The sequence below is a fragment of the Aythya marila genome (genome assembly GCF_965140915.1).
Source record: "Aythya marila genome assembly, chromosome: 1".
Classification (NCBI taxonomy): domain Eukaryota; kingdom Metazoa; phylum Chordata; class Aves; order Anseriformes; family Anatidae; genus Aythya; species Aythya marila.
Window position 1 is genome coordinate 144,393,789 of NC_139042.1, and position 24,712 is coordinate 144,418,500.

The window sequence follows — 24,712 nt, forward strand, 5'->3', positions numbered from 1 at the left end:
CTTGCAGGAACCATAATTTTTAGCAGTTTACTACTTAATAAGCAGTGATGCGGAACTAAAAACCAAAGAATGGATCGCAATGCCCCTACAACTATCCAAATACCAGATGACAAGGGTAAAAGCTTTTAACTGAAGAAGTAAGTAGCTCTCACTCATAAAACCAATGTTTATAAAATAGGAAGTTAATGAACAATCATCTGTACATAACATTCAGCTGTTATAAAATATAATTTAACAAGTTTTCAGAAATATCCAAACAGAAGACTTACAAACCTCAATATTCAAAACAATACGTAAATATTCTGCATGTTCACCCAAGAATTTACAACACCCATGTACAATATAGAATATGAAGTGGTAAGTGCATACATGATGTTCATCTCCCACTTCACCCCAGCACTCTTAAACATTTATTAAAAACAACTGACTTAACCTGAATCGAAACCAATTCCAGTAGAATTATGCTAGTAACAAACCCGTAAGACAGCAGTCTTAAGCTCTGGAAGTGAAAGATTTAGCAAGACTTACACATTAAACTTTCAAATCTAAGAATGTAGTGTTACATATTGCAGTGTTTGAAGTTTGTGTTTTTTTTTTTAAAGCACAAGGTAAGGATACAGCACTAAGTTACACATCTAGAAGAGATGAAGAGATTAACAGGAGAAGACAGTAAATCTGCACGCATGTTTGGGGACAATGTAAACTGCATTTGCCACTGACATGACAAATCCAGGGTTACATTAACAAGGCAACAGCTTTGCCAGTGGGGTCAGCACTGTTTAAGTACCCTTTACCGTTACAGGCTTCAGTGGTCTTCCCCATTTAGCTGCTTTACATGTCCCCATGTACAATTTTCTTTTTGATGCAGCACTTGAAATGAGTCTGGCAACCATCTCTGCACACTGTTACATGTCCTGCAGTAAGAGACAGGGGGAACAGGCTTGTTCAGCTTGGGGAAGTGAAGGCTCCAGGGCATCTAGCAGCAGCCTGCCCATACCTATTAGGGGGCTACCAGGAAGACAGCCAGGCTCTTCCAAGAGAGAAAGGCCACAGGATGAAACAGAATAGGGCCAAACAGGATAGAAGGATATTTTTTTTCCCCCATTACAAGAGCAGTTAAACAGAGGAACAAGTTAGCCTTCACAAGCTCAGATTTCTCCTCTTCAGCTTTTCAAGACTTGCCAGGTAAAGTCCTGATTAAGCTGGTCAGAGCTGACACTGCTTTGGGCAAGAGGCTAGGCTGGAAACTTCCTGGGGTCCCTTCCCACTTGAGCTAGCTTATGATTCTACTTCATCTTTTTGTGGCACGCTTTGTGGCCAAGCAGATAAATTACTGCATACAGGCATTAGGGATTTAGGCACCTAAATTTGAGAATTACTCTTTCAACTACACATGAACAAGATTTCTAAATGGATCTGCTCTTCCACAAGCCATATAATCAAGAGAAGAACAGAGATGCTTGTCAGATATTATATCTTTTAACATTACTGGATGCAACATATATTATCTTTCATGCAATTTGACCAGAACTTGAAATAGACTAGAAGACCATTTTATTTCTATAACATCTTAAATAAGCGTTGGCTATGACAAGTATTAAGTTATAAACATAGTCCTTCTGCTTGCCTAAACTCATGGGTTTGAAAGTATCATCAGATCTGTGAGACCTCCCTAGCTAAACCCTGCTATGTCCAAATACAGAATAGCAAAACAGCGTGCTGTCTGCTCTCTGCATGGCTAGAATTACTAGTGTTTTAGAAAGTTTAATGCTGAAATCATACAGGTCTCACTAGAAATTCTACTGCTTCAACAAAGCCAATGAGCATAACTTATAATTGTGATAAGAACACTGCTCCCTCATGTAATAATAAACTCATTCTACATTTCTAAAATTTAATTTAAAAATGACTACAATTGCACAACACATAAACAAACATATTTTCATCTTCTGGAGGCTGCTGGAAGTGTAATGAACTGCATACACCAGAACATAAACTTTGTTGAACTCTGCCATCCTGAGATTCATGTACTCAGACACTGTCTGATCCCACTTCAGTCACAGATAGGCTTATGAGGACTGACATTTTGTTCCTTCTAGTGATTTTCACATAGAGCCAGAGCAAATGAGTATTTGCCCATGTACAAGATTATTTTATTGGTCATAAGCACTGTTCTGAAATGTGTTAAATCACCACAATAATTTCAAAGCTACTTTATGTTTACAGACTGTATTTTTGGATGTGTAAAGCTTCTGTAAACATTTGATAGTAAATAAAGACAGAAAGCTTTAGCATGAGTAACATCAAAAGAAAAGCACCTACAGTTTTCCCTCCAGGCTGAGAAAAAGTACTACACAGTAAAAGGAGATTGTTATTATATAACATATATTTGCACTGCTATTAATGACACTTCCATTTACCAGTTCTCTCTGCTGACTTTTGTCAAAGGGAAGTCCCAACTTTGCAGACACTTCTGTGTAAGTATTAGTATTATGTGTGGGCTTGGTATTTTTAATTGCAACTACCCTCTCAGATTACAAACTCGGAACAGATACTTATTAATACTGGATTCATGTAGGTAGCTAAGATGCTGAAAGATGCTAAACAGTGGCCAAATCTGATCATTCAAAGAGGCTGAAAGATGACAGTGTAATACTGATTATCATTTTAACTTTCCTCTTAATGGTGTATGACCAGTGATGCAAAGGCAGGACTCTTAGCAGAGTCCAGGCTCACATGCAAGGACAGGAATGGTGACGGAGACCTCTGGTGGGAAGAAGGAGAGAAGCAATCTGGAAGTACAAAAGTCACCAGCTATTTCTCTGGAGGTGCTTGTTTTCTGAAGCAGCTCTTCCATCTGTAAACTTTACACTCATACATACACAGACAAAAAATAATCAGTAAATGGTCCACGTCACTTGCTTGATTTTGTTTGATATGACTAGCTGCTCTAAAACATCTCGGGAACGATCTACAAAAGAAAAAAGGAATTTCTTGTTATTCCTTCTGAAAATATATTGAGGGTTCGATCACAATTACACTTGATGTATAGCAGTAGTAATTTCAAACCATTCTGCTCTTTCTCCACTCAAGTAACTGTAAAGCATCACCAAACAGCCAAACGTAAAAAATGTAGATTGGTATTGGGAGAGTAAAGTCTCTTTTTTCCTTTTAGAATTTAATGAATACACTCAAGTGTGATTAACTTCTGTGTCCTGCTTTTCTGCTGTGCTACATTTAGTAGGTTTCATAGAAGCAATACATCTTTCAGAGGGTTAAAGTAGAGGAAACTTCAGTTAGCTAGAATGCAAAACCACACAAGACAGCAAAGAAAGCATTTCTTATTCATATCTGCTTAAGTGGCTTACTCTTTGTACAAGTTTCAATAAATACACAACTGTTGCATTAATGTAAATTAAAATTTAAAACCAACCATTTCAATCACATAAGACTCAGGAAAAGAAAAACTATGGTTTTATTTCAACTTTCTTGAGCATATTTAACAGTGTGTAATGCCAATAGCTTTATCTTTTTATGACTTCATAGGACTTTGTTTTAGATTGTTTTGATACAAAATGTTTGGTATGAAAGTAAAAAATTTAGTTTCATATAGAGTATTTATCAATCTATGACGTCTGTTGTCAGGCAAGAAAGAATGGGAAAGTATGTAACATATTTGGAAAACTAAGGATGGAAGAGAGAGCAGCCAGGAACCTTCAGAAAAAGCCATTCTGCACCTGGATCTGCAATTGATCAGTCTTTCCTAATAGCGCTGTAATGACACTATGTTAGTGACAAAAACGTGAGTACAGTCTAAGATAATAGTAAAGATATATTAGGTTGTAATTTTTAAATATGGTAAAATATTTTCCTGAAGTCTTCTCATCCACTTTGGGACCGCATCACCATGCTGAGAGGAAAAGAACAGCAACAGGAAAACTCCCTCTCTGGAGGCTGTCAGGTTTCAAAGCAAAAACTCTCATTTTGCTTTGAAAACTTCAGTGTGCATTTACTATGTTATCTAGCAAGTTATTAGATGTATTGCATGATTTGCAAAGCATAGTATGATTTCCCAGAGAATATATTGTCAGGAAGTCATTACTCTTCCCACTCCCTGCATGATTTGACCCACCTGTTATTAGTGGACATCCATGGAAGAGAAAAATGTGTATCTTTGGACAACAAGTCAGGACTGCTTCCACAGCAACATCAGTCAGATTTACACAGCGCTCCATGTGGATCTCCTATTATGAAGACAGTTTAAAAAACAAACAAACAAAACACTATCAGAGAACCCTTAGATTTGGAGGTAGAGCTTTCATCTGCCCAAATATCTTCTGAGATCCCCACCCAGAAGAAATTATGACCTCCTGTTTCTCAGTGCTTTGACCCCTTATATGGTCCTGTAGAGACCAGGAAATGCTGAAGAAAATTATGACAGCTTTTCTATCAAGCATCAAAACTAAAAACATAAAGCTGATTTTTCTCCACATATATATCTCAATATTTGTCAAATGTATATATCATTCAAGACAACTGAAAAAACTCTTCAATGAGATTCTACAGAGTTAGAGATCCATTAGTTTTCCTATGACACACATTCTCCTGCCAATTTGCTGCCCAGGAGAACAGATTCCAGACTGATTTCTGGGTTTTCCCAAAACAGGCACGATTCATTCTCCACTGGAAAAAGTTCTATACAGTAAAAAGTTCCTAAAAGTGCTTCTTCTAAGGCTAGACACTCATTCCCTTTGTTATCATTCTCTCTCCTTTGAGAGAACGTTTTCTTCCAGCGTCACATTTGCAGCAATCACTCTTTGGCAGTCTCCGTATCTGAAGTCATCTTCCTTTCTGGTAGTGTTTACCCGTATGGCTTTAACAGGTTATTATCATTTTCTTGGTCTTGTTAAAATGGTTGTTCTTTAGACTACTTTATGGATTCATAAAGACGACATTCAAGAAGAAATGCAAAAAAGAGAATATCAGAGAGAATATTCTTTGTTAAGAATATCTCCCTCTGTATCATGTCTATCCTAAAGGACTTTTAAAAATGTCATCGAGCAGGTACATCCCAGTCTTACATACAGGGAAGTTTTGTCAAGAGACAAAATGGCATGACTGATTTCAGAAGAACTAACGGAAAATTTCAAAGCCAGCATTATGGAATTGTATCATTATATAATAAGGGACAAGAAAGTGTATTTTTTGTACAAACACACTCGTAAGGGCTGTACAATTAGCCACTTTTTAAACAAAGCCTCATTTAAGTTAGAAATCAAAGGTAGAACAATTGATGCAAGAATCCTTAGGCTCTAGCAGATGTAAACAATTTTATTAGACAAACTGAGAGTTTTCACATTAGTTCTATTTATGATCTCACTTTATGTCTCGATAGTAAACATGATAATCAGACACTTTTCATTTTAAAATACTTTCTCTTCCAAAGTTCTGCTATGGTTTTAAACTAAAAGATGGGAGATTTAGACTAGATGTTAGGAGGAAATTCTTTCCTATGAGGGTGGTGAAGCACTGGCACAGGCTGCCCAGAGAGGCTGTGGATGCCCCATCCCTGGAGGTGCTCAAGGCCAGGTTGGATGAGGCCCTGGGCAACCTGGGCTGGTGGGAGGTGTCCCTGCCCATGGCAGAGGAGTTGCAACTAGATGATATTTAAGGTCCCTTCCAACCCAAGCCATTCGATGATTGATTGTATAAAATCTTTTACCTTCTTTACCTCAGCATTGCTTCTCTTTGCCAATCTGCCAAGTTACAGATTCGTGGCAGTCCAGGGAATACTTCGGAATTTCTAGGAAAGGTGACTAAGATATGCAAACTTAATGCCAAAAGGCTTTAAGTTTGCCATGCAGCTGTCTTCTCCACTGGGAAGGTTTAAAGACCTTAATAGTCTGAGGGATTGTCTCATACTCTTTAGCTCTATTTTCTATCATGTCTTCTCTCTCTCCTCCCTTCTGCATGCATTAGAAGTATTTTCCCCATCCCTGGAGTTCCTAGAAGCTTCTGGACTTACTTGTGCCCGCCACCTCAACCTTTTTTTAATACTTATAGATGAAGCATGTCTTATATAAGCTACCTAAGTTATTCTTTTTGATCTAGTACTGCTTCCACAGGCATCCATGCACACCACATCTGAAAGAAAACCTGTACGCTTTCAAAGAAACAGTAGCAACAGCAACATGAGCAGGAAATACCAGAGGCCACATTTCATAACTTGGCAATTTTAATGAAAAGTACAATGTGAACTGATTTTCTGTTGTTTGAAGAAAAAGGGCTTATACATAAGAATATAATTCTCTGTAAATTTTGTATAGTAGTATTACAGAAGTGTTAAGGAATACTGACAGAGCAATTGCACTAATGTTGTTAGAAAATAATTAAAAACTCTAAAAACACCACCAGTTAAAATAAGCAAACGACATTTAGTAGAAGATAACTCATCTTGAAAAGAAACTGTGGTTATCAAAAAACTGATCTGAGGCAGTGGTATCAAAGATACAGAAAATGAGTATTTAATTCATAATCAAAACCAGGGCAAGTGTGTACACAAAGGTTAAAACTGAATAACAAACTTACATCAGAAGAAATAATAATAATAATAATGCTACTAATAGTAGAAATGCAAGTATTTGCTTTTTTAATTTCCTTGTTTGGTTAAATAGCTTACCTTTAAATTCTTTGAACACACTCCACTCACTAGTGCTATAACACCATCATCTGTTACCTAGAAAAAAGTTATTAACACAACGGATTAAAGCTCAATTTTTCAAACATGGCTATTTTGGAAATGTTTGTATATTAATTTATTCACTTCCTGCAGTCACTGGATACATCTAACATTACTATTTTCTTCCCAACTAAGTTTGTGGAGAAAATTATCCAAGTATGCTTTTTCTTGTCTATTAAGTACTCGCATTATACTGCCATGTGATCCACCCCAGCTTTTCTATTGGGATGTTTCCAACTGTGTAATTATTTTTTAGCTTCACTGGCTCATTTAACAGTGGGTGTACTACTATGGTCTGGCCATGACATTTTTATTTATAAGGCACTTCTGCTCTTCTGCTAGACAAATTTCCCTGCGGTTTTCATGACTGTTAGAAATGTTCTTGAAAGAAGTTCCTCCTTTAGGAAAACAAAAGTAATCACAGCAGCCTTTTATCTGCAGTCTTACTTTTACTCAACCTGAATCAAACCAGCTATTTAAGACAAAATTCCCTCAAACAAGCAGTCTTAAAGCACTCATCATACGCTTGCACTGAAAGGTTTATTGAAGTGATTGGCTACTGAAAGTCACAAAACGGTGATTACCTGCAAGAGAGAAGAGAAACACAACAGACTTTCTTTTCCTCAGAAAGAACAGTTTACATGTTCTCTTCCAAATTCATTAAACTTGCTCCCCATTTCCCACAAACCTTGTATTAGATGACTGGAATAACAGTCATCAAATATACATAGTGAGGCTTGGCTGAATTTGACAGCTAGAATCCAGAGAGCACGAGCTCCATTTCTGTTTAAGACTTCAGTACTTCCATTGCACAAATTGTCTCCCTGCCTACTGGCCATCTATTGCAAGTCTGCTGTACAGAACTGTAATAGCAGGGGTCAAACCAGTGCAAGTGGAGAATGAACAGGAACATCCTAGTGTGAAGGTACACAAAGGGCTGTAAGAATAGCAGGTATTGTCAGTAGCTTAGCAGGTCATCGAGGTGACAGCACATTTAGCTTCTCAAGACACCCACACCAGGGCACAACGCACAGTAAATGAGTAAATTCTAATAAACCCCATATGTGGGACAGAATGGAGAGACTAATCCCTGTCATTTCTTAAAGGCTATAAAATGGCACATCCAAAACCAGCACATCCTCACAAGCTTAAGAGCAACTTGAGTTAAGTGATGAAGCTTTGATAGCCTGTATCCCTTCTCGCCAACATCAAAACAAACCTTGACCACACTTAGTGGTTGGTGCCTGAACACTGGACAGATCATCTGAATGCTCTCTTGATGACTTTGAGTACATGGTTATGACAGCATGAGGGCATCAAACCACTTCTCATTAAAAACAAAGTCCCCTCACTTCCCTGTAAAGGGAATTAAGCAGTGCTCTACTACTCCTGCAGCATTGCAGTACTGATTCCTACACTATGACAGCATCCAGCTGAATTGTCTGCAATCCTACAACTACCCATCCTCATCCCATACTGAGGATAAACCACTTAGTATCAAGCCACAAATACATCAGCTTCTTGGTACAGACCAGTTGCCATCAACCTCCTGCACAACTAGCAATGGCTTACATAATCAGATACCAGCAGTTAAGAATATAAGCAACCCGGTTGTGTTCTATATGAGAAATGTCTGGACAGGTAAAATAGCTAGCCAGCAACGTTCCTGCTTTTGCCAACACATTTTGCAGAGAATTAAACAATCTTGCACAGAATTGTAGTTTGCACAGCACCTTCAGGTAAGATTCTTTCTGCAATTGTTTGCCATATACTGAATCAATGAACTTTACAGAGGAAACGTACTGCTTAATTAGCGCAGGGATTGGGCTTTTGAGCCTGTATTCCTACCTGTTAACACTTCTGGGACTTGGAGCAGAGTAGGAGTACAGTGGAAGGCACAAGGCTTGTGTAAAAACCCTAACTCATCAGAATGGTAACAAGCACACTTACACATAAGCATAAACAGATTCTTTATGCAGTCCCAGGCTAGAGTAGCAGAATTCTTCATGCCAAGCTTCCACTTATACCTTGTTCATATGCAGGGGATACAGAGCTACACCTCCTCCTAAATTCAATCTTTCCCTTGCCTTTCCCACCCTATGTCGTGTTATTTTTGTACCAGTCCTTGTAACTTCTGCTTATTGTGTTTCATCTCTCTGCAGTCATGAGACAAGACTACTTTTAGGAATAGTTACACCACTCTGTGGTATTTGGCCCCTTTGTAGTCTAGCTTACATCTGTTTCCTTAAGCTTGTAGTGAGTTGTGCCCTTCTTTGACTGCTCATTTACTTCCAACTTCCTCACTGCTTTACTCTTTCACGCAAGTTTGCCAGTTCCACTTATTTTTACTGTTCATTCTGGCACTCAAACACAAGAATATGGTGAGGTCTTGGAATCTCTACAGGCATGAGTCACCCAGGTTCTCCCCCCCAGGCTGCTTATCTGTAACAAGCAATATCACAGGGAAATATTTTAAGCTTACTTCATCGATATTTGTTTCACATATTTCAGTAAAATGAAATTCAGAATTATAGTGTTTTATCACTGATGATCAGGAAGAAACAAAAGATGCTGAAACATCTAGTTATTCAAGAACCTTTCATCTCAAGTAAAACATATACTGGGAAACTTCTCTGTTTCATGTAAAGGAACTGAGGAGGTAGGAAAGGGAACAAAAGCCATCAAATAAGTTTGAAGAGAGTTAAATGATACTAATAAATATTACCAATGAATAGGAAAAAAAGACTTTTGATGCCCTACCTCTGGAAAAACTTAAAGGAGAAGAATAGCCACTAAAATATGAACCTGTTCCGTATTTTCCAAATCTGCACTTCATTAGGAATGCTCCATGTATGACTCACATTCAAGTAATCACTCACTACCACAGCCAACTGCACGCTACACTCCATTATCTCAACAATTCCTTTCATCCACTTCATTATCTGACGATAATTATAAAGCCCGTATTAGTATTGCTGTTGCAGCTGATTCCTTCCTTCTCATGCTAAATACTAACTGCTGTTAAATCCTCTTATCTGTCCTTTCCAACATTTTTAATGTCATTCTTTCCCTGTTGACTCCATAACATAACTCTGACAAGCCATTCAGAAAGCAGAGTTGCTCCTGAGCCAGAACTAGTTATGGAGTCTTTACTCCTACTCCGGGGTTATATTACTCAATATTCTACATTATTATTATTATTCAGGTCAGTTTGTCTTACCTAAAAGATGATGATAATTTTTCCAAGGTTTTACTTTCTTTTTAAGAAGTATTTTATAATTTGAAGACAATGATTGTAATAAATAAAGACACTGAAAAAAAGTCTCCAATATGCAGTGGATTCTAATAAAACATATGTATGGTTAGCTCACATTATATACTGTAATACCGAAAGGTGGTATTTTTCTGGTTACTGACATGCAAAATGCATCTATCTTTTTCTTTAAGAGGAGGAAAGTGGAAACGAACTGTGGTCTTAAACCTTCTTAGGACCAGATCTAAAAAGATCCTGTTTCAAGTTTACCATAAATAAATAAAAAAACAAAAGTTAACCAGCCAACCGTCCCCATAGTTACCTGAGTAGATGAGAAGTCCACACTGTGAAGAAACTTGCAGTTTTCTCCTAGCGCCTGCAGAGAAGCATCCATGATGCCTGAGCAGCTGCCCAAATTCACTATTTGTAAGAACTGGCAGTTGAGTGCAAGAGCGAGAACTCCACTGTCAGTTATGTCGCAGCACCTTTTGAAAGACGCTTCACGCAGGTAGGGACAGGATAAGGCCAGGGCTATGATACCTATCAAAGGAACAGCAATTTAAAGAATTAGTCTTTTTAAATTTAATTATTTTTTTTAGCATAATCACCTTGCTGAAATCAATGTACTGTCCTCTCGTCACTGACTGCTCAACTTTCATCTCATGCCATGCCAGCAAAATTCCGTACAAGGAGAAAGAAAATAATACCAAACACAAGTGGAGACCTGCTAAGTGGCACTGCAGAAGAATGCCAAAGCTGATGGAGATTTCTAAATGCTGAATTCCCTTGCATAGTGCAGAAGGATGCCTGAGGGATGTTATTTATATACAGGAAGTATTATCTCAGCGAGCACATGAAAAAAAGCCAAAGGTTTGAGATGCCTCTGGAAATGATGGTGCAGTTGCATCATAGTTCTGATGATACGGCAGGTCTTTCGAGGAACAACGTCCCTGCGTACAACCAAAGTATTTCAGTCACCTGGTCAGTATGGTTCCACAGGCAGTAGGTCCAACATGAAGAATGGAAGCATGTGATCATAAAGGCAAGTCACAGAAAAGCTAAAAGATGGGGAAAAAATCAAGTTAAAGAACATTATGCTGTGCTGGAAAATGAGCACATGAAGCTTGCAGAAACAGGAGATCAAGTAGCATGTTGGGACAGCTAGGATGGTGGTGGAGTAAACTGCTTTAGAAGAGAAAGGAGACAATAGGATGGGTTGAGATTAGGAAAACTGAGGAAGAACAAGAAAGTAGAATAAACTGTAAAAAAAAAAAAAAAAAGGATAATTTTATAGATGAAGCAGAAAAAAGGGATAGATATTTTTGGACTTTTTCTGAAATATTTTGGCAGGTCTATGTGCATGGAAAGTCCTTGATAAGAAGTACTAAAAATATGGCATATGGCCACGAGAGCAAATCCAGAACATGATATGATATACAGTCTGTAACAAGGTAAGAAACCAAGATGCAGAGAAGAAAACAACTAAGATGCTAAGAAGAAAACAACTCTTACAGGTAGGAGGGAAAAAATCACTGGTCAAGCTGGGATGAACATAACTACTAAATCCTTACTGGGAAAAATCACAGACAACTACGCCAGACTGGTGGCAGACACAGAAAGGTGCACAGACTCAGGGGAACTGAGGTGATACTCTGCTGGCTCCTGAAGGACTCTACTTGCTGGAAGGTCTGGACGCTGGGACACATTCATCAGTAAAGTGTTTTAACTTAAACGGAATCTGCTTGAATAACTGGGGGCGCTGCATCAGACAAAAAAAAAAAAACAGAACTGTGCACTGTAGAGTGACTGCCCCACAGGGCACAGCCCCACAGCACCTGAGCTGAGCGAGCAGAGCAGACTGATGGTAGTACTTCGTCCCACTGACAGTCCAGCAAGCATTAGGCAGAAAAAGCAAGGTAACAGGTCATGTCCAAGGTGATTTTAAGAAATCCAAACAACAGTTCAGAAGCAGGACAGGAACCATGTACACCTACGGCAGAGCTCTGGCCAGGACTGAGGGCCCATGGGCAGCTGGTTGTTGCAGCTGAGACTGGGCATGGCCACTAAGGTCTGTTGGTGCCCTCAGGAGCCTGAGGGCTGGCAACACACAGAACATTTACACAGAAGTGTCAGGAGGTAGCCAACAACATAAAAATACATGAAATACAGATGCAATTCATGAAAGGAATTTATTTCAGAGATCATGGAAACATGATTCCAGCTCTACAAAAAAATTACCTAATTTCTGGATAGAAATTAAAGTTGAACACAATTAAGATATTTTACTGCATAACTTTAAAAAAAGGTGGATGAAATAGTATTTGAGTCAGAATTACTTTGCAGAGAATGGTAGAAAAGACAGTAAGGGGAGATGAATTTAGATAGAGAAACAAGAACTAGTGAATACTATATTAAAAGAAACATGCTCCACATGCAACCTACAGAGCAAATGTTTGCTAGTAACAACAGTGCTCAGATATTCATGGATGCGGTAGACAGGTTTCTTAAGAAAAAAAAGTTACCAAATTATTAAGAGGTAACACTTTAAACTGTTTGCATGCACATTTGAATAAGAATTGTTTCAGCTTAAATTAAAATCTTTGTAACTCTGATTTGCAGTTAAAAAAGAGCTCAGTTTGTAAGCAGGAAAGTTGGTAAAGTTGAATGGACTAGAAGCTTGTGAATAAAGAACTAGTCTTCCCAGTATTATTTACAAAGTAATCAGGAGTCTCCAAATAGAGGAAAAACACACACAAAGAGCTCTATGCTTAGCTGGTATCTTAAGAAATTTACTAGGTAGCAGCAGACAGATGAAAGCATGGTTGGAAGACCATCACAAACTGTATCTTCATGGTCAAAAAAGCATTAACAATGAGGTGACATTAAATTCAGTCAACAAAATTAACTAAAAAAAAAAGTTTAACCTAATATTTAAGTAGAAAGATAAGAAAATAAGCATGCAGTGGTAAGAAAATACAGACAAGGCTGATCTAAAGCAAGGAATATATTAACTCAAAAATAAATTAATACTTTGCTTCTATTTTCAATAAGGTTGAGTTAATGATGGAACAAAAGAGTAAGTATAATGAAAAGACAGAACTAAACTTGTGGGAAATAAAACTCAGCAAACTGTATACTTTCAAGCCAATAGCTCCTGACACAACTTCAGACTGAAATCCCAAATCTTAAAGCAAGTTAAGTCTTTCACGTCAGGGGAGATGCTGTAAGCTTGCTTACTAAAGAACAAATATATTTAATTAACGTGGGGGAAAAAAGTAATCTAGGAATTCACAAGCCTGAAACTTCAACCCCAGTGGTACTGGAAGGGCTCTGGAACAAATTTTGAGGAAGGAATAATTAAGATGAAGCGGCAAATATGATCCAAAGCACATAGTTTTTATCAGAAAACCAGAGTTGCAGTAACCTGATAGCTCTCTTTTGTAAAATAATCCGTGCTCGAGGCCTATAATTTACACAGTTGAAGGTACTTTTAATTAGTATTGGTGTGACATTGGGGAGTTCTTAAAGCAATATTTACCCTAGATGTTTCTGCAATTTTCTCCAATCTAACAAGAAAAATAAAACAGAAACAGGATCCCACTTATCTGGCAGAGATAACATACCTTCTGAAGTGATTCCCAATCTGTTTTCTTTGCAAGAATTTAAGTTGATTTTTTTCAATTGCTTGCAGTTATAAAGCTGCAACAATGCGTTATCTGAAATATCACAGTCTCGGAGGTCTAGGGACTCCACAGCAGGATGCAATACCTGGAACAGAAACCTACCATTTCAGTCAAATTCTGCTGTGTCATACACCATGCATATTTTAAAGCTGAAATAGCTGTACTGTTAGACATCTCACAGAACTCTTAAAATACTCACTAGAGCATGGGGTTACCAGTCCTGACAACTAAATCTCTAGAGAAAATATGCTACATTTGCCACAACAGTATGAATGTTCAGCTTGTGATCACATCTAGAGTAGGAACCCATTAACACAACTATTTAAGCAGCGTAAGTACTATTCTGATGGTACAATTGTTAACATTGGTACTTCAGCCAGCACAGATACGTTTACCAAAGATAATATCCTCAGACTTACTAGCAGAACTCTGATGGCAGAAAACTAAAGTGTAAATACTAATTGCAATCAAATCTTAAATCTGCCTAAGAGATAAGGGCAAGCTTCAAAGCTATTTTACTCCAGAGTATTTTTCTCAACTACACACACACTCTTTCTTATAAACAAGCAAACTCGTTACGATACCATGAGGATGTTTCAAATACTCATAAAATAGGCTCTTCAAATCCCACAAGACCACAGGTCTTCTCTTCCCCAAGAGTGCATTTATAGAGCTTACACCTGAAGTGATGGAAGCCTTCAGATTTTAGTAATAGCCACATATCTTACCTTTAATTTCAGTTTTGAGGATTCTCACTATTTTTTTATTACATAATATTAATAGCCCCCCTTTTCCATGCCACGTGTCACTGTGCAAACAGTCTGTATCTTTTCTGACCTAAAGGTAAATGTTAGGTCAAGTTTTGACATCACCTTGTGTTACTCCCTTCAGCTTGTCATTCCCTTCCTTATCTCACAAAGATAAAAGCATATGGTAAATCTCCATATGCAAGGAAAGGTAAGAGCACAGCTGACTAGCTTGCTAAAGGCCTACTCCTTTCTCAGCTTCACCATTCTGAACAGATACTACAAAGATATTATAAGGAATACTGCTCTTCTGTTGTACAAATATACAAGGTGCTAAAGTCAAGCAAGCCTGCTGAAAAAAGCAAAAAACTTTCAGTACACTGTAATTGCAAAATGAAAGGCAGACATAAGTGAGGGTTGACAACTTTTTTCCTCAAATGCCAGAAGCCCCAAACATGTTTCTTTATGCCATAAAACCTCCCACATATCCCATAATAGGCTTCTGAGTAGTTTTCACAAGAGTAACAATTCCTATCTCATTCATTTTTCTGGATTTGTATTTAATGAACAAATACAGACAAAACCAGAAAAGACGTGCTTGAAGCCTAAGTGATCCCAAAAATTTATTCAAGGTACTTTCCCTGACTGTTGGCTTTCTTTCACAGTTCCAAATTGCCTAAGACACAGTAAAAGTGAGCAAACCACTGATTCTCACGTGAGAAATCCTGTAAGAGATTAAGACTGCAAAAGGGGAAAAAGAACCATTAGATCAATTCTAAATTCTAAATGAAAAGCAACATTACTCTAACATCGTCTTTTTAGAGTAGCTAGAGTATGAGTTTCCCTATCCAATGATTTTTCACATGTTCAGTTATTACTTAAAGGTTTGCTTACTTTTGTTATGCACAGATTCATATTCATTGAACACATATACTAAAATCTAATTTGTCCCAAAGAGGTGGAATTAAGATAGAGTTAAGGATTGCTTTGATGCACAGGAGATTAAAGTACAGACACTTCTCGTGGACAAATGCTGAAGTGTTTTACGTATCTTTATGGTAAAATTGAGCTGTAATAAGGAGTTTAAGCATACACGCCATGGAAAGCTGCTTCAAGCAAAAAGCAGAGTAAAGAAAAAAAAGATGATAGCACCAAACTGTGCAAGAGCAGCAAGGTAAGAGATGAACAGAACCTTATAAATAAGTGCAGGCGAACAGAATTTCAACTGCAAGAAGTTTAAACCTTAAATAAAATGCTGGACAACACAAAAGAAAGGATGCATGTAAAGGAAATGAGACAACATAGCTTGGAAAAATCCAAGAGAACAGATCTATCCATAATACTGTGGAAATTATAAAACAAAAGTGCAGGAGGGAAGCAGTAGCAGAAACAGAACATTCCTTATCCATATGGAGGCCAAATTGTGACGTTGCAAATGTACAGAACATGAAATGCCTAGGTTATGTATGATGCAAGCAAGGAACAGTAAGAGCTAAACATAGGGTGGTTTCGCTACACTGAACAAGAACAATATCTGCAAGATGAAAGAACAGGAAAGCTGAAGAACAAAACAGTGTGGAAAAACAGTAGGAAATCAGAATCATAAAGGTGGCTAGCATTTAAAGAAGAGTCCAAATGAGAAAAATAAACCTGGAAACTGTTAGGAAAGAAGGCTAGTATATGCCGTGTTCAAGAAAAGTTATTACAGGTAAGGAGAGGAGAGAATTGCAGGAAACTGCAGGAACAGAGAAAGGAAAAACATATGAGAAAAAGAACCAAAATAGAATATCCAAGTAGCAGATGGAAAATAGGGTTCCTAGAGAAGGCAGTGATCAACAGCTAAATGAAGACAAAGACAGATGAGATTTTGCAGAGCCAGACAAAAAAAAAAAAAAGTAACTTAAGATATCCTCAGTCTGGGAAATAACTGGATGGTTTAACTTTTTTTGTGTATGTATACACAGTCATATGGTTATAATTATACGCATATCTTAGGATGCTTAGAAAGGAAAACTTGCTAAAAATGTAGCCACAATCAAATTTTGTCAACACAAACTTGACAAAATATGATAAAGAATGCAATGACTCTGTTGAAGAACTTACTTCCCCCCCCCCCCCCCCCCCCCAATTAAAAATGGTGCATCCTAAAGATACAATGTTTTGTTGCAAGTTTTCCCACACTACTTCACTACTTAAGATTCTGTCCAATCTCGGTTTCACTATTTTGACTCTGAGAAACTGATACTGTTTGCTGCTTACAGGTTACGGGTAAATGCAGGAATGAACAGGGAGTTGTTCATTTCCTTTTTCACCAAGGTCAACCTTTAGCTCGCCTCATTTCTCACAACTCCCTATGAAACTAAACGAGATAACAAGACAGATACCACAACAGATGTGTCCCTCAATTTACAGCTGAAGAAAAGTCATTAACTAGTTTCATTTTGAAACACTGACAGACATCAGTGAGCAAAAGGAATGAGAGAATGTGAACCATTTATTTCTAGCCCTAGCACAATTTTATTTCAAATAATCAAGATTTAAATAAATTATATTGAGATCACGTGCTTAATGTCAAGAACGTAATAGAACCCTAACAACTTCCTGAAATCCTTTAATTATAAAATTACGCACTGGCTTTTTGAAACATACTATTCTCAATAACAAACTGGTTTACAACAGTCTAGTTTCTAGTACTAAATAGGGGTGATGTAAGTTTGCTGATTACACAGAAGTCAGTTACCTCTTACTGGAGGGTGGGAGAACGTTTTGCATTTACTTGTCACTAAAATCATTATTTCTAATACAGAACTATTAGCATTACAGGGTGTAGGAAAAAGGAACAGAAAAAGGTGAAGATATGGACAGTGTAAGGAGCCCTGAATTTATCCATTGCCTCACATAAAGAATTGTATTTAGTTTATCCTCATGTATTTACTACCAGACTACAGTTCTGAATGGATTCTTACCTCGCCGATATTTGAATCTGTTATTTGCCCTTGCATGCTCATTAATTTAATTAGTTTATCTTTTATGTTGGGCGGCAACGGCTTGATATCTGCAATGTATCTGGAAACGTTCTTTGTCAAACACTGAATGCACCTGAAATAAAGGAAAGATACAGTACAGTCAGACAAGGCATTACATATTATAGCAATCAAGCCTTAATATGTCGAATTTTGCATCCAACTGTGCTGCTTCCAAACCTTATCAGGTCGAGCTGTTCCCTGCTACCACCAATTCAGTTATTGCCCTTTTGGGTCAAGCAGCTCGTCCTTCCACCCAAGTGCTCCGCTCCCAAACAACTGCAGGCAAAATTCAGCCTCATTCGCTTCCCTCACCAACAATGCTCACCAAAACGAGTTTGCTGGTAGCACATTTGTGAGCCCTAAGAAAAGTCCTTTCACCAGGTGAACCTCCAGAGAGGGGGCAATAAAAGCTTTAGTTCATAGAGCTGCTTCCAGGGAAGGGACATCTTTCACCTCAGTTACAAAAGCAAAGATTAAGGAGATTACATTCTCTGCTGTAATATTTTGTTCACCCTAGTTCACAGTAATCTCTTAACATGAATGGTGCTGTGTAGCCCAATGCTTAACCCTTCTAACCTTCTGCTTAAAACTAAATCTGACAGCAGAGGACTGGAAACTGTCACCTGAGGCATGCATTTTTCAGTCTTCGTAGGGGCCAGAAAGTTACAGATCAACGAGCCTGTGGTCTACAAAGTGGGTTAGTCAGATAAAAACCTAGTGGGCACACAGAAAATATAATGTATAGGGGAAAATGAATCCACAAGGAGTTTTACAAGGCATTCAAAAAGCCTCAGCAACATTTCGTTAAGAAACTAAGCTGCCCTGGGATGAGAAGGAAGGTTCTTGCACAGAGGAACAGCTGGTTGAAATCCTATTGCAATCAGAAAGATTAGTTGGTTTGACTCAGTACAGCCTCTTTTTTTTTGGCCTCTTTCCCCCTCCTCCAATATGCTTGTTCTTCAGAATGATTTATCAACCTGAATCATGCTCACCAGGCTAAAGATTTTGAACAAAAAGTAACAATACACACTCCTCCATCTGCACTTTCTGTACCCATGACATCCTGCTCTGCCTGCACTTTTTGCACTCAAGGGCCCCAACTATTTCTCTGTTCTGAGCAATCAGGTCCCCTGGCCATATACCAAAACTTACGCAAAGTTTCCACCAGGACATACTGCTCCATCAGACATTGCAAACTAATCTCAAAGACACACAGGGCTGAAGCACTTACCTGAAACAGAAAGACTGAATAGAAAAATGTTTTAACTGGCCTACTAGCTCTGCAGAATGCTGGAAAATGCTTTAAGATTCGGTTTGAAATCCTCTACTGCCCCTAGAACTTTATCCGCGTGAATGCAAAAGGGATCGTTTCAGTCACTATACAATATTAAGAGACTCCATCTGGAACAGAGCTTTTTGGAGAAAACATGGAGAACTTCACTTAGGCGTAATAAAACAGAGCCCAGTATTATCCAGATATGCATGTAACAGCACCTATGTGGCACATCTGAAATAATGATTTTCAAGGTCCGATACACAGAGGTGTAATCTCTTACACAACACTGAGTACTATAGAGGGACACCAATCACACAATCCTGTCTTTTTAAGACTCCTAAGGCACTGTCATGTATCATAGGATACATAAAATGGTAGTGTCCCAAGTTCTGGGACTGCAAATGACAATCACAGGCTCACTGAAACACCGGAGACAATCCCAGGAAGAGCTTATGAATGCTTCTAAGCACTTAGAACCATCACCACTCACTTGTACGCTCCAAAACAACTGCTAGTCCTTAGAGAAGCAATCACAGCTCTCTGAAGGAAGAGTTTATTTTCAAAACCAAAGTCCCTAGGTAAGTGAGGAACATAAACTAGCATGAATCTAACCAACATCCAGGGAGAAAGGGAAAGGTAACATTTTGACTTGGTAGTGCCAAGACTTTAAAAGAGCATTACAGGAGAGCAAAACGAAAATTGAGGAAGGCCAGCACCCCACCATGCCCTGTTGCTTCGAAACATTAGTCCACATAAGCAATGGTGTGCTTTGAATCGACAGTTCTGTTATCTACTGATGATAGATACCTGAATCAAATTCCCTACCCTGACTTTTATTTTTAAATCCAATGCACAAATTTTGAAAGGAATCATTACTGCCCTACAAACTGTTCTGCATTTGTAGAATGAGCACTTTCCTATTAACCCCCCCTTACTTGGAGCAATGTGGAGCAGCTCCTGTAACTGCACGGAAACTCTCTCAGCCTGGGCTTTGTCACCTGGGTGCATGCAGCAACAACAAAGATCGGTAAGTAAATAGTATAACATATTCACCTGGCAGACAGACTGTTCCCAGTCTGAATTAAAAGTAAAACCAAAAACCATTGATCCTGTTTTCCATGGGCAAGGAGAACTGAGCAGTGCATTACTCCTGCAATGACCCGATAAAAGGCAACTTGTGTACAAAGTGCCAAAAACGTATTTTTCCAAAAACGTCAAGGGGTGCAAAACAGAAAAGGTCTATGAACTTTAAACTTACCGGGGTAAATGTGTATTTCCAATATATAAAACAGAAATTAAATCTTTATAGCTAATTATTCTACAAACAGTTTAGCTTACATCAAGGTACACCTTACATTAAGTTATATCATATGGAAAAGAATAGCAGAATTGATGACAGAAGTGGGATGCATCAGAAGAAACAAACCAGGAGAATGGACACTAAAATAGATGACAAAATAGATGCATCTGTCCTGCACTGTTTTGGATCAGGTAATTTATATTCATAGCAAGACCATAAAGCGAGCTTTGTTCTGAAACTGAAGCTCTGCTCCTGCACTCAGTTTTCATTCACGCAGCTGTACCCATCTGCAACTGTTCTGATACCCTCCTTCAGGTCTTAGTCTTCAAAACCTCTGACAGGTTGGGCAAAGCACTAACCTGCAATAGGCTGGCCACCTGCTACTGACATCTGTTACACAGGAGCTATCTACAAATGATACAGGGAAACAGCCACATCTGAGCAGTACTTAACTTCATGTGCAGAGCACTTCTTTATCATGCAGTGACAATCTTAATTAAAACACCTTTAAATCTGTTGTTTGATCTGCATTGCTCTGAGGCTCGTTTTTGATTGTAGAAACTCTCTTGGTTCTGAGTTCATGTCTGGGCATTAACAAGTCATCTCTTAACACCTGCCAGGGCTCTGAGAGCCTTGTAACATCCTCCTAGAAGTATGAGAACCAGAGCTGTTATCTGCCCCAGCTGCCTTCACTTCTGCCATAAACGTTGTTGCTGCCAGGCATCCTCCCTCCTTGCCAGGACCTGAAACTCCTACGCTGTCAGTTTTCAGCCAAACATAACCACGTACACCGACCACAATTTTGGTTCACATCAATGTGCCGGCCTTTAGACTGCATCGGCTGGGAGCGCACATGTTAGCCGGGCATTTCTCACCTTGGGAATAGTAACTCCAAAAAGCAGAAGCTACTATAGAAGCTACTATAACTTGAGGGGCAAGAAAAAAGTTTCTAAGTATTTCCCCTATGATGCTGTTGTGCAAGTGAGCTCTGGAGTGCTAAATGCTCTTTTGGGGTGGGGGGAATAGGGCAGCAAGCAGCAGGCACCAAGAATCAAAAGAAACACCTGTATGAATGCACTTTCAGGTTTGGAGATGTTAAAAATAATGCCCTTATTGAAGGGACTACCACACACAGGTCTGTTTCAGTTCTTCGTTTCTGCTAGTTAAAACAACAAGCTTAAAGGTTAGCCTTAAAGCAAGAAGCTTAAAGTGAAGATGGCCATCACCTGATCAGTGTAAGACACTAAACAATACACTAAAATTAATTACATTTTTAAAAACAAATCTGTGTATTAGTTTCAAGTACTGATCTTACTGGTATAATAGTTGTAATATTAATAGAGGAAATTGCTACAGCACTACTAATAAAGGAGCATAAAAAAAGGTTAGTATCCAGTCAGAAGTAGAAATCGTTGAGAGTATGAAGCTTCACAGTACCTGTAAAGAGAAATTACTAGGTCTAAGGTATAAAGCTAATCACGAGAACATAAGCATGTAATGTAATACATTATACAAAGAATAAGGAACAAGAGAACTGTGGCTGTTCAAGCTTTGAAAAAAGTAAGATAACTGATTTTTATCAGCAGATCAGCTATTATTACACATCACTCAAACAGAATGTGAAGTCCAAACAGCAGGTGAAAAGTCTAACCCCAGCCCTCTTGTCCATCCAACCTTTAACTGTGCCTTCCTCATGCCGACTCTAAAACCCGCAGTTGCACAGCAAGCTGTTCAGCAACTGATCTGAACGAAAATCCGACTCAATGCAACATTCCTTTACTTATCAGCAGATACAATGAATAGCTGCTTGCTTCTTAGAAAATCTTATCAAAGCCCAAAAGACCACCACAACTGTGAACCTCACCACTGATGTGGTCTGTGCAGCATGCTGATCAATGTGAAGGGGCTTGTCTGACACTGTGACAGCAGCCAGTGTTCCCAGCACCTCACAGCTTGTAGGGTTACTATCTTGTCTTCTACTACTTTAAACAATAAACCAGTTAACTAGACTTGAGTGTCCACACCTACTGAGATCTCAAAAGAACCAGCACCTCCTTGGTGTAAAACAGCACCCTACCTTTGGCTAGGGTGAGTCAAATAACCTTTCTGAGTCTTTCTACTGAGCTGTGTGTGCACCTACCATGCTAACAGCCCTTTTCTTGTGATGGCTGTCGATTGAGTTGCATAAAAGAATGGGCAAGCAGTCCTTTGTCACAAAGTGCACATCTGGTATGTGCTAAACATATACTTATCATACAACATGTACATTTTAGCCACAGAGTAAACGAACAATTTCTGGGAAGCTAGAGTCATCCAAATGGAAGCACATTGTGACCATATATTGTAGTACATAGAAATAATTGCATCTAAAAAGAAAATACAAGCTTAATTTTTGTGTCCCTTGTGCATGTTAAGGGACTAACCCAGCTGCATTTGAATAGGGACCTGCAATTTTAGACTGACTACTTACTTCAAATTTGCAGAAAATACTCCAAAACCAATGTAGATATATGGAAATCGAGCTATGTCAAACCTCCAATTACTTTTAACTGTCTCTTGCCACAGAGTTTGAAGTTCAACTTGAGTGAAAAGGATATTAATTGCATTCTTATTTAAAAAAATGGCAGATGTTTTCAGAGTGCATTACTGATTTGAAACATAAAGAATGAACCATTTACATTATGTTTTCACTATTGTTGCACCCTGCATGATACCATAAAACATTTACTGGCTATACCAGGGCAATTATAATCTTATCTCCAGTGTCCTTAAAGAAGAGTAAGTCTATCATTTACTATCTATTTGCTTCATCTGTCAAACCAAGCATTTTAGCCCCATCCTTTCTCTAACTCCCTCCTAAACACCAAGGAGCCTGATGGAACAAAAACCCAAAGCAAACCACCGTGCAGGGGTCTCAGCAGAGCGCAGAGGTGCTCTGCCAGCCCTCCACACACAGACTTGTGTAGGACCATCCTGACTGTCACCTCCTGCCAGTCGTCTGTCACCCTCCCTGCCCACCTCCCAGCCCCCAGAGCCTTGCCAAGAGCCCTGTCACCCCTTTATCTCCACGCCCGCCCCGAGGGAGGGCAGCGGCCAGAGGACCGGCCCTCGTCCCGCCGGCCTCCCCCGGCACTCACAGGTCCAGGAGGAGCTGGACGTCCCCGCCGGCACCATCCCAGCCGCCGCTGAGGCGGCTCATGGCGGCGGCGGGGCACGGGGAGCCGCGGCGGCCCAGCGGCTCCGGGGAACGGTGCCGAAATGGCGGCGGCTGCCTCGGGGAGGCGGGCATGATGGGAGATGTAGTCCCGCTGCGGGCGGCTCGGCTTCGCCACATGGAGTCGGCTGAGAGACTGTTAAAACCCCCAAACAGCGAGAGGAGCGTTTAATTTTTAAGCACGCAGTGTTTTCCCCAGCCTACACGAAGTATGGGGGACCTTGGGTAGGTTAGAAGGCTTTGGGCGAGGTGCCACAGCTTTTGTAACCGCGTTCTTTACAAACACATTTCCCTCATTTTTACGCTTGGTGAAGTCATGGCACTGAAACACAGCAACACCATAAAGTAGGTATGTGGTTTATTTCTGCGCTAGGCGCATGTGGGATAGCTCCCAAAGGTACACACAATTCACTCAATCGCATTCTTTTATCCCCTAAATATTACATATGCATTAAGTTTCACAGCACATCTATGCATATTCATTTCCTTGCTCTGCCTAGCCCCACTTCATACACTAATTATCTTACCAGTCCTTCTGCACTTGCATAGTACTTTCTGGTGGTCATCGGGATGAAGTAAGACATCTTCATCAGAGCTGAATTTTTTACCTCATCTCCTTGTGCATGCTCTCTGAGCCCTAGGTCACAGTCCAGAACATAAGGTTGGTTTGATCTGGTTCTCGGGGCCCCAGGGGCTCCTGTATCTCGAGGTCTTGCAACTTCGGCATCCCTCATCCTGTCCTTTTACAAACAGTCCCCCTTATCTCTGAGCCCTTGGTCACAGTGTGAACCATAAGGTTAGTTTGATCTGGTTCTCGGGGTCCGAGGGGCTCCTGTTCCTTTGAGGCCTTGCAAGTTTGGCATTATTTCATGCTGTCTTCGTACATACATCATGTCTTCTGCAAGCGCAGCACAAGCAGAGTACATCACAAACATAACACACATCAAGCAATGAGTATTGTCTACATATCCATTCTTAATCAATCACCCTCTAATTTCTAATCCCATGTCTCACAGTTTTTTTTCCCCTGCCTTATTACATTTCTGCCTGCATAGACAGGAAGCACATGAAACCATCAGAGCAAGCTCAAAGGGGCTGTTCTTGGTCCCCCCTGTAATACACAATAAATGTTTGTTCATTGTCCTTTGTATTATAAAAACAAGGAGTTCCATTTGAGGAGTGGGAGTTGCGAAAACTCCCTGCTGAAGTAAGGAGCTGTATAATACTTGGCTAGACACTATGAAAATTCTTTTGCTTAATGTAACAAAAAAGAGAACCCCCTCCCCTTCTGCATCTCAGTTGCCTCTTTTGTTAAAACTTATAACACCCCCCATAACAGTATGAGACACCTCTAAGGAGCAGAGAGGCGCTAGCTCCAGGGAAGCCACAGGAGTCCTTCAGCTTTAGCTGCTGTGAAGGAAGGGGTGTTTGTGTCAGGGAGCACAGGAGAGAGCTGCGCCTCCTCCTGTGCCTGG

The 24,712-nt window shown here is 39.4% G+C and overlaps 1 protein-coding gene across 4 annotated transcripts; it reads right to left on the reverse strand.

The window, feature by feature from the left end:
- Nucleotides 1–152: 152 nt before the first annotated feature.
- Nucleotides 153–23,279, reverse strand: AMN1 (antagonist of mitotic exit network 1 homolog). Of its 4 annotated transcripts, XM_082757297.1 has the most exons (8): nt 21,339–21,353; nt 18,071–18,161; nt 17,388–17,520; nt 13,616–13,760; nt 10,315–10,532; nt 6,680–6,736; nt 4,133–4,244; nt 153–2,971 (listed from the first exon to the last, which is right to left on the reverse strand). In XM_082757297.1, exons 3-8 carry the CDS (start codon nt 17,427–17,429, stop codon nt 2,898–2,900), a joined length of 648 nt encoding a protein of 215 aa, XP_082613423.1. In that variant the 5' UTR covers nt 17,430–17,520; nt 18,071–18,161; nt 21,339–21,353; the 3' UTR covers nt 153–2,897. The 4 variants fall into 4 exon arrangements, with proteins under 4 accessions (XP_082613423.1, XP_082613421.1, XP_082613424.1 ...); XM_082757295.1 differs by lacking the exons at nt 18,071–18,161; nt 21,339–21,353 and adding an exon at nt 23,161–23,279; XM_082757298.1 differs by lacking the exons at nt 18,071–18,161; nt 21,339–21,353 and adding an exon at nt 20,899–21,252.
- Nucleotides 23,280–24,712: the final 1,433 nt, after the last annotated feature.